The following is a 13565-nucleotide window of genomic DNA, read 5'->3' on the forward strand; positions in this document are numbered from 1 at the left end:
CACGGCACCATGGAGCGAGCACCGCACGGCACCATGGAGCGGGCACGGCACGGCACCACGGAGCGGGCACGGCACGGCACCACGGAGCGAGCATGGCACGGAGCGAGCATTGCAGGGCACCACGGAGCGAGCACGACACGGAACTACGGAGCGAGCACGGCATGGCACGAACATGGCGTGAACACTGCACGACCACAGACACAAATGGCATCCCGAGAAAGTATGAAACGTTGCGATTCTATAACATTTCAAGACACTTGGTTAGCCTGTGATGGTGGGACAAACTATTGGTTTCCCATTTTGTTCATGGTATCCGAGTGTTCCTCAGTGGTACTTCAGTGGTGTCGGCTGTGGGGTGATGACAGGTATTTCTGCTTGAGTAATATAACTTATTTATCAATGAATCATAGACTCCTATAGAGAAGGACTGGAACCTCCCATGCTCGGGGTTTGTAACTTGAGTTTGAAGGATTAACTTGAGTCCGGGGCTAAAATAACTTCTAGAAGGGCTGGAGACACGATCTCGGGTGCCATATAGGGGTTTTTGAGGATGGAGAGTTCAATAGTGTCATTTTCAACACCACCTGAGGTCATCTTCAAGGTCAAAAGGTCATATTTCAACGTCAAATTACTGAATTTTGGTATTTTTTGCCCGTTTTTGTGTTTAACTCGTAAACGGTGAGAGATGGCTGATTGTAATGAGATGCAAGTGTACAGAGCTGTCAAACTTTGAGATTTATTGTCATATATCGTATTACATAAACATTATATGCATGTCACAACACCATGCCTATGACAACTATGTCTATGTCTATGACTAGTTGGAGAGCTTTTCTTGCCTCCTGAGACATCCCAAAGCTTTTTCTTTGTCACTTTCATTGAGGACATGAGCTTTCAATGGAATGTTAGCTAAAGTAGTACATGCAGCATTACTACTAGCTAAAGGTTAATCTACTGAGGATAACAGCTCAGCAAAATGAAATCGGCAACGCGTTTTAGTCTTGTCATACAAATTATCGGCATTATGTACAAAAAAGACGGTTGACATAGTCGGCACACTCAATCCACCTCTATTCAAATTATCTATAAACTCAGATAACACCTCATTACCATCTTCATCATCAATGATCTCCTCCATACCAGTGCTATCGCCATATTTATGAACAAGGTGACTGGCCAAATAAACTACTTTATGCTTAAGGCCATCGTCAGACCCCAAGAGATGCTGAGTGTCTTGAGGAGTAATCTCGTCAATGAGTTCACTTCGCTCATCTGGATTTATGGAAGTTGTACAGTTCTTGTCGCAATCAATCACACGAGAACTAGATTCGGGCATAATGTCATGCTTAATGAGTGTTTGCAAATTTACAATTTTAGCTGCAGCCATAATGTCAAGTACGTCAATGTAGGAGTTTCCACCGCTTCTTTGCTTGGCTTGGCCGAAAAACTTTTCCAAGGCTTCATCTGCAAATATAGCAGGAAGAACGTAGTCAAAGTCTTTCTCTGCCAGAAGCAATTTGGCAGCATCCACATTATTACGTGTGGACACAGTTAAGGCTTCAGCAGTTTGCTGAGTTAGCTTCAGCTTACGACCACCACCTCCTTGCCATGCGCAGGGAGATATAATTTGGCAGGCCTGCTCCAGCCTCGTGAAACTTGTGCAGTCTGCTGTCCAAGGCTGTCTGGATTTGTCGCACAGATGGATAGCTGAGAAACGGTCTTTCACGTTCATCATCTTGAACCACTCACTCATTATCTAGGTTAGCATGATTGTGCCTTCGCTGATACCCAGTGAATCCTTGAAGGTCTTTAAAGCAGCGACAGTCTTATCATTGAACACTTGGCATACCAATGGTACGCTCTGGCGTTGAAGGGGCTTGGGGAAAACAGCGGTGTGCGTCAGCTTGGTTATGCGAATAGGAGTAGCCCGGTCGATCTCATAAACCTTCTGAATATCACTCAAGTAAGCTTTGTACTCATTACCATCTACGACAAATGAGTGTCTTGCCATCAACAGTAATCCAGTTGTTGCGAACATTTTTGAAGATGTGCACGTAGTCGTACACTAAGAACATAGATTGCTCTTGAATTGACAGCACTTGGCAACTTCCTGGTCCTCCAAGTTTTGAATCAATACTGCGGTTGGTATTGCAATTGTCACATATCAAAGAGATCACAGTACCGCCAGCACCAACTTCAGCTGATGCAGCTTCGATAAGGAGTTCCTTCAGCTGATCCGCAGTTAGTTTTTTGCAGGGCAAAATGCGTAGAATATCGCGTGGACCACCGAAATGGCAGGCAACTTCAACAACCATAGCACGTGAAGCAAGCATTTCGTGTTCACCACCCGCTGCTGCATTTTGAGCATATCCTACAACATGCCCTCCAGAAAATCACAATGTCTCGACCAACTTTACCTCGTCAAACATTAAATTGACCAAACGCTGCTGTGGTTTAAGCTGGTCAAACAAGGTTTTGAGGTTGGAGTCCTGCTGACTACTAGCAAGCATCTCTTTTACCTTCTTTGTTGATGGTAGAATGATTAAGCCGGATCGACGAATCATTTTGTATGCACTGGGTGATATGTTGTGAAGCTGCATTGCGAAAATCATAGTATCAGTATCAAATCGGCGACGATCAAGAGGTTTGAATATAAGATGCAGCTGCGACAGAAGGAAGGTGAAATGAGGAAGCTCGTGTGCCTCAATGTAAGTGACAAAGAAAAAGCTTTGGGATGCCTCAGGAGGCAAGAAAAGCTCTCCAAGTCGTGATAAACATTATATCCATGTCACAACACTATGCCGATTACAACTATGTCTATGTCTATGTAATACGATGTCTTCTTCTTCTTTCGACTGCTCCCTTTAGGGGTCGCCAAAGCGGATCATCCGTTATGATCCCCATAATGATTTGGCATCGGTTTTACGCCGGATACCCTTCCTGACGCAACCCTGGTTGTCTCTTATGACACAGGGTTATGGTACACCTATTCTAACCAGGGCATACACCTGGCCCAGTACACTGGTACTCACTTCGCCGACCTCGGAAGGATGACTGGCTGAGTCAACCTCCTGGTGTGTATTAATTCAAGCGGCCAACGGGGCTTGAACTCAGGACCTGTTAGATCTCAAGCCGCTACCCTGACCATTACGCCAACACCAGGCTTTATGTAATACGATATATGACAATAAATATCAAAGTATGACAGCATCTACACACTTACAATCAGCCATCTCTCACCGTGTATGAGTTAGACACAAAAACGGGCAAAAAATACCAAAATTCAGTAATTTGACCTTGAAATATGACCTTTTGACCATGAAGATGACCTCAGGTGGTGTTGAAAATGAAACTGTTGAACTCGCCGTCCTCAAAAACCCCTATATGGATCCCGAGATCGTGTCTCTAGTCCTTCTAGAAGTCATTTTAGCCCCAGACTCAAGTTAATCCTTCAGACTCAAGTTACAAACCCCGATATCGTGAGGTTCCAGTCCTTCTCTATAGGAGTCTATGCAATGAATACAAAATCCCTTCCTCATAAACCGTCAATTTAATGGAAAAAAAAACCTACAAATCTGTTGTGAATGTGTGACCGGCATTTTCATCTTCACCAACACTTCCACCTTCTTCCTCTGAAACGCTAGTCAGGGCTCAAAACAATTCGGCTCCATAATTCCCCCGAAAGTGTTTCCATGACTAATTTTGTCTCTGAAAGTTTCTTCCAAATCCCACAGCTAAGTTTCAACATACTGAGAGCCTTTGGAATTGCTGATGATGGTTCAATCTGCATCAGAATCCGAGCTAGAAATACATTATTTCTCTTTGTTGGCCACCATTCGATCAAGATGGCTTCAAGATGTGATGTCACTGGTGAACTCGAAAATCGACGCTCTCGGACTTTTTTCGACACTGTGTGATTGGCAAAAAAAAATTCAATTTTTTTTTCTCTTCGAATTAGACCGTGATTAATGATTCCTAATGGTTTTTAGAAAAAAAATAATTGCGTTTGGATTCCCATTTCGGCAATTGGTTCACGTCTGCTGTCTGTCTGTCTGTCTGTTTAGAAACATCAGTTTATGATCGAGAAACAACTTGATTTCAATTGAATTTTATATTTTGAACATAAATCTGACCAATAATCGTAAAACGAACCTCTAGTTCAGCAGTACTTTGGTTCTGAATTTGTCCCGACCACGCATGCACAGAGAAGAGAATTTTTTTCACTCTGCCTGTCTGGTAGTGAAACAAAATTGAAAATCATTCCAAACAAGAAACTTATGTTTTTTTAAGGATGTCATAAAGGAAACAAACAGGTGCGAAGAACTAATATAACCTCTAAAATGAGGTTGTGTAATAGATATTGCATCAATGACAGTAAAATTCCCCCCAAAATGTTTTTTCTACAACCTTAAAATCCCCATTTTATTTCAATTTAATTATATACTTGATCACTGTGGAACGCAAAATTGTCTTTTAGCACTTTAAAAATCCTTCCATTTAGCTGCACCTGAACAAAATATTACGGCATTTTGCGTCATCACGACCAATCAATTTTGCCGCTCGCAGACCCTGCCCATGTCCTTGTTTCTCAAGACACCATGGGATAATGTGTTCTATGAACTCTCTAGTTATTGCATGGAATCACCAGAACATTGGTTGGAATATGCTAATCCCCACGAGGATCAAGGAAAGGCTGATGGTTTTGGGCATTAAACCTTCGTTTCTTTTGCTCTGACAAAGGGTCTTTTTCTCAGACAGCTCTTTTATTCTGATACAGAGTTTTGCTCAGATGAAGGGTTAATGCTCAAAACCTCATTGATTTGCTTCCCACGGCAGTTCGCATACTCTGATGAACATTCTGTTAGTCTTGAAGCCCAAATCTGTAGCTAGCCTAGAAAATAGGTTCGCTGCTGATTTCATGTTAGAATGGTGCAACTGGTGTTTTTGAAGAGTCTAGGCATGACCAAGTCTAGTTCCACTTGTTGCCAAGTCTGCATCTGAATATTATGGCCGCCATGACAGTAATCAAAATGGCCACCATCAGATTTAGTCTTTTTCTTACTGCAAATTGTACTAGCCAGAAATTTGTCATGATTGTGAAATACTATGTAATCTGACATGAGGAACACTATTTTGTGCTTTATTTTTGTACTGGATCACAACTTTTCACATAATTGACAACTTAAAGACGAAATTGAAAATGCACATACGAGCAACAAATGTGAAAAAGAAAATGTTTAGCACTATTGATGGAGATGGGTTTACAGTCAGTCAAAGGTTATTTCAACAGCTGTCAGATTCTTTCTAACACAAAATTACGTTGCTTTGCAGAAGAAAAAAGTGTTGTGAGAACACCCAAGTACAATTTTCAGAGCTATTGATCGGCTTGTACACTGAACGGGTTCCTACAAAGGGCTTTGCATCCACATGCTTTCGTGCAAGGCAGTCCATTCCGTGTACATTTGCACCGTCGAGTTGAGCATGACCCACGGCATTTGCATGTCGTCAGTTCTACACAGTAAGCAGTAATAGGCTGTGCAGTCATGAGTCGCGGCTGAAATGTCTCGTTGCCATCTTTGACGACCTGTTCCCACCCACAGTTCTCAGGTGCAGGTAGATGTGGTTCAGATTCCAAGGCTCTTCTCCACACAAAAGTCTGGTAGTGCGCTCGCTTGATGTGTAGAATCAGAGCATCGCGAGTTGGAGGCAGATTCTCAATAGCTTTGGTCAGACTGAGAAACAGATCACATCAGAAACAGCCCAGGTGTTTGGGGGTCAGTTTTTTGCCTCCTGAAGCCACATGAATAATGTCTTGGCAGATGCTCAGAACTTTGTTCTTGGTATCTGTCTCATCCGCTTCTTCATTGTCCATCTTGTCAGTGCTGTCACCACCACAAAGAAGCTTTACAAGCAGGTACAATTTGCTCTGCATTTTCTGTGTTCAGTCCACCGATAATGCTATGCCCTGGAGAGTGTTTTACGTCACTGTAAATCTTTGTGCCCACTCTGAAGATCCAGCTCAGGATTTCGTTCTCATGATGAGGCAGACTGCACTGGGCCAATTCATCTTCTTCAGAACTTTCACCTTCTTCAGATAAATCATTCACGGCGGTTCTCATGGCAAACTTTGTCACAGTTGAGGACGCAACTATGAGGGGTTTTGTGACATCCAATGGCTGCACGAATGTCACCTTGTCACTACCAAAGTGAACCTCCACTTTCTGCTTGAAATTGTAGCTTTTGTAGGTTCCAGCCTCAATTCCAAAATCATTCAATAACAGCATGCTGTAGTGTTCCCAGATGTTTTTGAGGGTAAACACATGTCCCTTCTGCAGCTCTTTCTCAAGCTGGTTCATCACATTTCTGAAACAGATGCTTTCAGGAGACTGGTTTTTCTCTCCACTCTCCTTTTTATACTTTCTGCGAAAAGAAACATAACACTTGAGGTGATATTTACCTTCAGCTGCCATCAAGTCTGAAACACCTGCAAACCTGTGACGCATGGTGGGGTCAAATTGGGCCAAACTAAGCATCCTGGATGATGTGTGATCAAATTCAACATTTGTCAGGACACCAGCTTTTCCAGGAATGTCAGTCTGGCAGAAAGCGCATTTTGACCAATCCATAGCGCTGTGCGCGGATCTTAGTGACTTTGGGACATGGTATTTCTCTGAGGAACCTGATGTTGTGGGTATCTCTTCTGCGTAAGTCACAGATTGTGGCTGAATCCTTGACTTCAGTCTGTCTATTTTTTGTGCGTGAGTAAAGTCACTATAGCAGAATTTGTGCCATTGAATCTTTTCGACGTGCTCCGGTACAGAATATTTTCTGATTCTTGAGAATGAGTCAACATATTTAGCGTCATTATATTTCTCTCTTTCTTTGCAACATTCAGCTACAGTTTTCACACCAACGATTGTAGTCTTTCGAAGTGGCGTTGACTTGCTAGTTTTTGAACTGTCCTGGCAAATAAAGCATTTATTCCAGTCTACATGCTCTTCTTCTTCTCGATCCCTTGAACCCCCTGTGAGAAATCTTGCGGCTTTCATTTTTCAGTTAGTCCTGGGTAACAGAAAAACACACAGTTATGTAGTTTAGGTTCATTTTATAGCAAAGTTGTAAAATGCATTGATTGTGGTTTGTATAATCAGACATTCTAATTCGAGCCTGAACATTTCTTTAAAAATAATATAGTGAAAAACAAGTCATATTATTTTTAGAAAATGGATGGAGCAATGTTTTTTTCTATACTCCCATCAGCTCAGGCATGCTCAAAAACATGGAAATCGACCCTAATTTTGTAATTTCATGTCAATTTGTGGCTGAAATATGACGAAAAGTGTATTTAATGGCGACCATTTTGTAAACTGTCATGGCTGCCATACTATCCATATCCAGAGTTGGCAACAAGTTGATTCACGTTTCTGTGTGTCTGGACAGTCAATTTACACCTGTTGCACTATTCTAACACGGAATCAGCAGGGTCGTACACTATTCTGCATTGGGCCTCCTGACTGTTGCTTTTATCCATCGTTACTACCTGTCTGTCGACGGACAGATACGAGCCTTCACATAGTCTAGTTTCCCATTCCACCAAACATTTTAAATGTAATTTTCAAGTTCATTCATAAAAAAAATCGAACAGTTTGGCATTTTGAAACAAATAGCTTTTTAATTTAGGATTAAATATCAACATATAATTTTAATACAGTGCAGCAAACTCATGTTAAGACAACACACATAGACAAATGTGGCTCTTTCTTCATGTAATTTTTTTTAAGGTACATGGAGGGCTTGTACATGTATGCAAGATAAGTGTTACTGAATAGCATGATATTTCAAAAATGTGTTGGGCCTGATATGTTGTTGTGGATCAGGCATTATGTGGACATCACCGATAGACAGTGCATTTGTTTTACAGGGCGGACCATGAAAAATTGCAAAATTTGATCATGCCAAGATTTTCTTCATAAAATTGTTGCGAATAAATTTCAAATTTCCTTAAACCAGAACACCCATGCCCTGCGGAAGCAGCCGGAAGGGTCTCATTATTATCCTCTTTTTTATTTTTTTTTGCATACCTTGTCGAGGTTCGTATGAGAGCTAACGCACATCAAGGGGGGCATGAGACAGGAGGGGAGGGAGTGGGAAGGACAAAATGGTGGGGAACAGAGACATTTGGAGATCTGTGGAAGGGAGAGGGATGGGATGGGGAACATGGGGAATAGAAGATGGACATTACAGGGACTTTCAGGTAGGAAAGCAGGGAATTTGAAGGAGGTGGGCTTGGGTGGATTATCGGAGGTAGAAAAGATCGAGGATTTGGATGGGGGATGATAAGCGGTGGTGGTGAACAGCTGTTTTGAAGGTCTGGAGGGAAGAATGGGAATGAATAGAGTGAGGGAGTTTATTCCAAAGGCAGGAAAAAAGAGGAATGAAAGAGTGAAGGTGAGCAGTGATTCATGATTTTGGTAGTTTTACCAGAAGGGGGTTGTTGGCTGACCTTGAGCGCCCTGCGGAAATGTAGTGGGGACAAATCGCAGAGAGAGCAGGGGGGGCGAGGCTGGAGAGGAGACGGCAGAAGACAGAAAGACCACTGACCAACCTGCGGTGATTGAGTGAGAGGCCCAAAGACTCAGCCTCATTGCGGGAGATGCCAATGATCCGAAATGCCTTGGTTTCTACAGCGTGAAGCCAAGAAAGGTGGGAGGCAGGAGCACCAGCCCAGAGGGGAGAGCAGTACTCCATCAGGCTGCGGACAAAAGCTTTGTAAGTGGTCAGGAACTCAGGTGGGCCGAGGAAGGACCTTGCACGACGGAGGATTCCCAGTCGGCGACTGGCTTTGGAGGCGAGGTTTGAAATGTGGCTTTCCCAGGAAAGGTCATGGCAGATAGTGAGACTCAGAAGCTTCAAAGAAAGGACTTCTTCCAGAGGATTGTTGAGAAAGTGGATGGGTGGGTTTTCTAAACGGTCCTTTCGAAGAGAGATAGTGAGAGTGTGAGATTTGTCCGGATTGAAAGACATGTTCCACGTGTTGGACCAGTTTGTGATTTTATCCAGATCAGCAGTGACACGGTTCGTACGGGTCCTTAAAACCCATAAAAGTCCAACATTTCTGAGTTGTACAATTTAAGTACTTAAATGTCCTTAAATTTCAGGAAAATGTTGAAAAGTCAATAAAAATCAGATTTTCCTGTTATTTGGTGAAGGGTGTTTCATTTTCCTCGCACTAGTATTCCAAACAAGGACAAATGTGTCCGCGAGCAGCGTCCTAAAGGTTTTGTCGGCTAAAAAAAAAAAAAACATTTTTTTTAAAAATTAAAAAAACAACTTTCGATATTTCGGCACGTGCCTTGATTAAGCCAATAGCGAAACGAGTCATAATGTATTTACGTATTTACGATATATCGTGTATTTACGAAATAAATAATGTATTTACGAAATTACAATACCATAAATGGAATAATCTTTAAATAGTAACGTCAACTTTTCGTGAATAGTAACGTGAACTTAGTAACGTGAAAAAAAACTTTCCCGATGAAGCGGCATGGTCGCATTTCATTCCCGCCCGCCCGCATGCCAGAGCACTTGGCTTTGTTTTTGCGCGGCTGCCAAAGTGGTCACGTTTCTGCATTCGGGTCATCTCGGCAAACTTCGGCCGCCATTGTGATCGCTGTCATCACGATAAAAGAGCTGAACAATACGCCTATTATATCCATTATCATCGGCATTTTTAGAATTTGTTGACCCAAATTTATATGCACAATACATCAAAGGATGCCTGGACAATGCTATTTCCAAGCTACCTGGCTTGATAAACCGGAATTCAAAGGATGGTTGGAGAAAGATCCCGGATGTCGATCTTCTGCTCGTTGTCGTGTGTGCCACAAATCTTTCTCTGTGAAAAGCTTGGGAGTTTCTGCCGTCACCGTCCATGGTAAAGGACAAAAACATCTGCAAGGTGAGTGAAACTGTGTTTGCGTATTTTGATATATGATCAACGATCTTTTGGGCATTGAGTGATTGACCGAATTGTCTCGCAGTATGCATGGCATCTGGTATGTATTTGATTACAATGTAAATACATACCTGGTACTTTTCTATTTTTTCAGCTATGAGGTCTGTAGGTTCAACTTTGGGTGGAATGGGAGATTATTTTAATACGGGAGTTGCGACAACCTCAGATGCAAATCCAGCACGTACTGCCCCTGCTCCTCAGCCTGCTGCCCCTCAGGCTGCTGCTCATCCTGTTCAAGTGCCAGCTTCTTCTAGACCTGGACATGGTGGAACACAGACTCTAATAGCAGAAGTGTTGTGGGCAATGAAATGTGTCGAGTCGTATTATTCCTTTCGTTCGTGTGAGGGAACTTCTGATTTATTTAAAAGGATGTTTCAAGGGCATCCTGTTGCCGAAACATTTGCCTGCGGTGAAACAAAATGTAGATATCTCTGCCAATTCGGGCTTGCTCCTCACTTCTCTTCTCTTCGAAAGAGTCTCATAAATAAAGACAGTGAATATGTTTTGCCGTTCGATGAAAGCATGAACACAAAGGCTAAAAATAAACAATTATACATTCATGTCAGACTTTGGCACCATGACCAAGTCCACACTAGATACCTAACATCACAATTCATTGGTCATGCTGCTGCAACTGATTTATTGGAACACTTCAATGCATCAACTTCTAATCTACGTAGAAGTGGTTTGTTGCAGGTATCTATGGATAGCCCTTCAGTGAATTGGTCTTTTTATGACAAATTGGGGAAAGAAATTACGGATGAGTGTGATATGGGCCTGATGAATATTGGGAGCTGTGGCCTCCATGTCATTCATGGGGCGTTCCAGACCGGTGCTCGTGAGACTGGTTGGGATCTTGGTGATATTCTCTCCAGTCCATACAACCTGTTGAAAGATACCTCTGCCAGGCGCGATGATTTTACTGATGTAACTGGGTGTAAAGACTTCCCATTGAAATTTTCTAAGCACAGGTGGGTTGACAATGGTCCTGTCTGCAGCAGAGTTATTCTATTGTGGCCTCACCTGAAGTTATTTGTTGAGGCATGTGAAAGCAAGAAGAAGCCAAAACCAACCAGCAACTCTTACAAAACTCTGCATTGTGCAATGAATGATAAGCTATTTGTTGCAAAACTGTCTGTCTTTTTTCAGGTCAGTAGCCAGTGCAGTTGAACCATTTTTATCCTTGTACCAAACAGACAAGCCAATGGGTCCCTTTCTTGTTCATGATATTGAGAGACTTGTCAGAGAGGTGTGTTAAGCCAGTTGCATTACAAAATGCTTCTACTGCATATGACTTGTTAAAGCTGGATCTTGAAAAGGAAAGGGTAGAAAACAATAAGATTGAAGTTTGTTTCAAGGCTGAGAGTGAACTGAAGTCCCTCCTGAGAACCAAGGCCATCAGTGAACGCCAGGTGTTTCAGTTCAAAAAAGAATGTAGGATATTTGTGGGGAAATGTGTCAACAAAATCTTTGAAAGGTCTCCTCTTAAGTATAGTTTAGCCAGAAATATGGCTTCTCTGGATCCCAGATTGATGGTGACTGATCAAGAACACTCAAAGTCCAAATTCAAATGCCTGTTGGAAAATTTGGTGACTGAACAGAGTTGATGGTGATAATGTAGATATGTTGGTTGCGAGTTACAAAGAATTACTGCAGGATGTAGCAGGGTGTGAACTGAACTCTAGGTTCAAGGACTTCAAGGTTGCAGATGACAGGGTTGATGTGTTACTCTATGAATGTGTGGGTAAAAACAAGAAGTTTGAGAAGTTGGATATTACAATGACATGTAGCTTACAAAATGTACTGTTCTGTAGTGTAGAAGCACTCAGGAGCTGCTGCAACTTTGCAGGTGGCAGCACCTACAATAACATTTTAACATAACACATTAACATTGAGAGTGCTGCCATCTGGAAACTTGTGACTGCTCCTGGCTGATTCTACAGTAACTGTGAAGTGAATTTGCCAATTGGCTGTGTGGCACGTTGTGCCTTGTTGACTGAATAAGCTCCTGCTGTGTTCTGTATGTTCATAAGTAAAATAGATTTTTTGTAAACTTACTATCTTTGTTAATTTCTAGGTGACTCACCTCAATTTACCCCTGGAATTTGTAGGATGTGGTCCTTAAAAAGGGGTTATTTCAGCCCTTAAAAAGTCCTTAAAAAAGACATCTCAAAATAAGTGGGAACCCTGTGAGCGAAGAAGCGGCTGCTTGCTGGTCTGAGGGATGACCGATGGTACGGCAGAGGGTGGAGTCATCAGCAAAGAGATATAGAGGATTTTCCAGAGTCGGAGAGATCATTGATGAAAACCAGAAAAAGAACAGGGCCCAGAACGCCACCTTGAGGAACTCCAGCCTGGACAGGAAGGGGGGATGAAAGAACTCCATTTAGGGCCACACGTTGACTGCGACAGGAGAGGAAGTCTGCGAGCCATGAGTGGAGATGGCCTTGGATACCATAGGAAGAGTTTGGTGAGCAGGTCGGGTGCCAGACTGTGTCAAAAGCACGTGATATATCCAGGGATATGGCTCAGATTTCCTGTCTGGCATTGAGGACCTCCTTCCATTGTTGGGAGAACAGAAGCAGCATATCCAGGGTAGAGTGACCTGGTCTGAAACCAAATTGATGATGAGAAATCAAGCCATTGGAGAAGAGGAAGGATTTGATGTCTGAAGCGATGATTGATTCCATAACCTTGCTGATGATTGGGAGAAGGCTGATTGGTCTGTAGTTGCAGGGATCTGTTTTTGCACCTTTTTTGTGCAGGGCAGTGATGTTTGCTGATTTCCAAGCAGATGGCAGATGGCCTTGAGCAAATGAGAGGGTGAATAGAACAGAGAGAGGGTGAGCAAGAGCAGAAGAGCAGGCTTTGATGACACGTGGGCTGATGCCGTCTGGACCGGTTGCAGAATCCGAGTCGAGGTTTGACAGCAAGCTCTCCACCTTGTCAGGAGAAAAGGACACAGAGTCCAGGGACAGTTGGGTGTGACTGGGTAAGGTGGGTAGAGAAAGTGAATATACATTCACTTTCTTGAATATAGATTACAGTCGATCTCTGCCCAGATGCGTTAGTCTTTGGGAGATGTGAGTATTAGGATCATGGGCTTCAAAAACACCCCAAAATTTACATTGAAGTGAAAGGGGGAAAGGGAAAAACTTTTTCACTGACACCCAAAATCTCCCCAAAAAATCTTCCTATTTCTCCTACTTTCAACTAAACCCATGAACAAATATCAAATCCTAAACAGTCCAACTAATTTTCCCCACTTTCAACTAATTTTCAATCTACCAACTACTACTAATGGCGTATTTTTATTGAAGTCATGTAGAGAACCAATGAATATCTGACCGTTTTGTTTGGGGAATAACTTGATTTTCTTATGGCACTCATCACCGTCAATTATATTAACAAATAGTATGTTGGACCTTGGTTCTTGATTTATATCATTGTTGTGCAGAGATTTATATCCAGCAAACTATACCGCTAAGGTTGTTTGCATTGATAAAGTTCTCCCAAAGAGTACTTACTTGCCTGAATCGGGAATTGA

The 13565-nt window shown here is 42.5% G+C and overlaps 1 protein-coding gene across 7 annotated transcripts in view; it reads left to right on the forward strand.

Moving 5' to 3' along the window:
- Positions 1 to 13565, forward strand: part of LOC147027498 (uncharacterized) — a 504607-nt gene that overhangs the window by 47745 nt on the left and 443297 nt on the right. The window contains exon 1 of one of the 7 annotated variants that reach the window (XM_085876967.1): positions 9512 to 9961. The exons of the other annotated variants lie outside the window; for them this stretch is intronic. Within the exon in view, the coding sequence (XP_085733093.1) occupies positions 9935 to 9961 (27 nt within the window). The 5' untranslated portion in view covers positions 9512 to 9934. Of the gene's footprint in view, positions 1 to 9511; positions 9962 to 13565 lie in introns of those variants that run through there. 7 annotated transcript variants of the gene reach the window in all.

Source organism: Eptatretus burgeri, chromosome 4 (assembly GCF_056783735.1).
Source record: "Eptatretus burgeri isolate ZD-2024b chromosome 4, Ebu_testis_v1, whole genome shotgun sequence".
Taxonomy (NCBI): domain Eukaryota; kingdom Metazoa; phylum Chordata; class Myxini; order Myxiniformes; family Myxinidae; genus Eptatretus; species Eptatretus burgeri.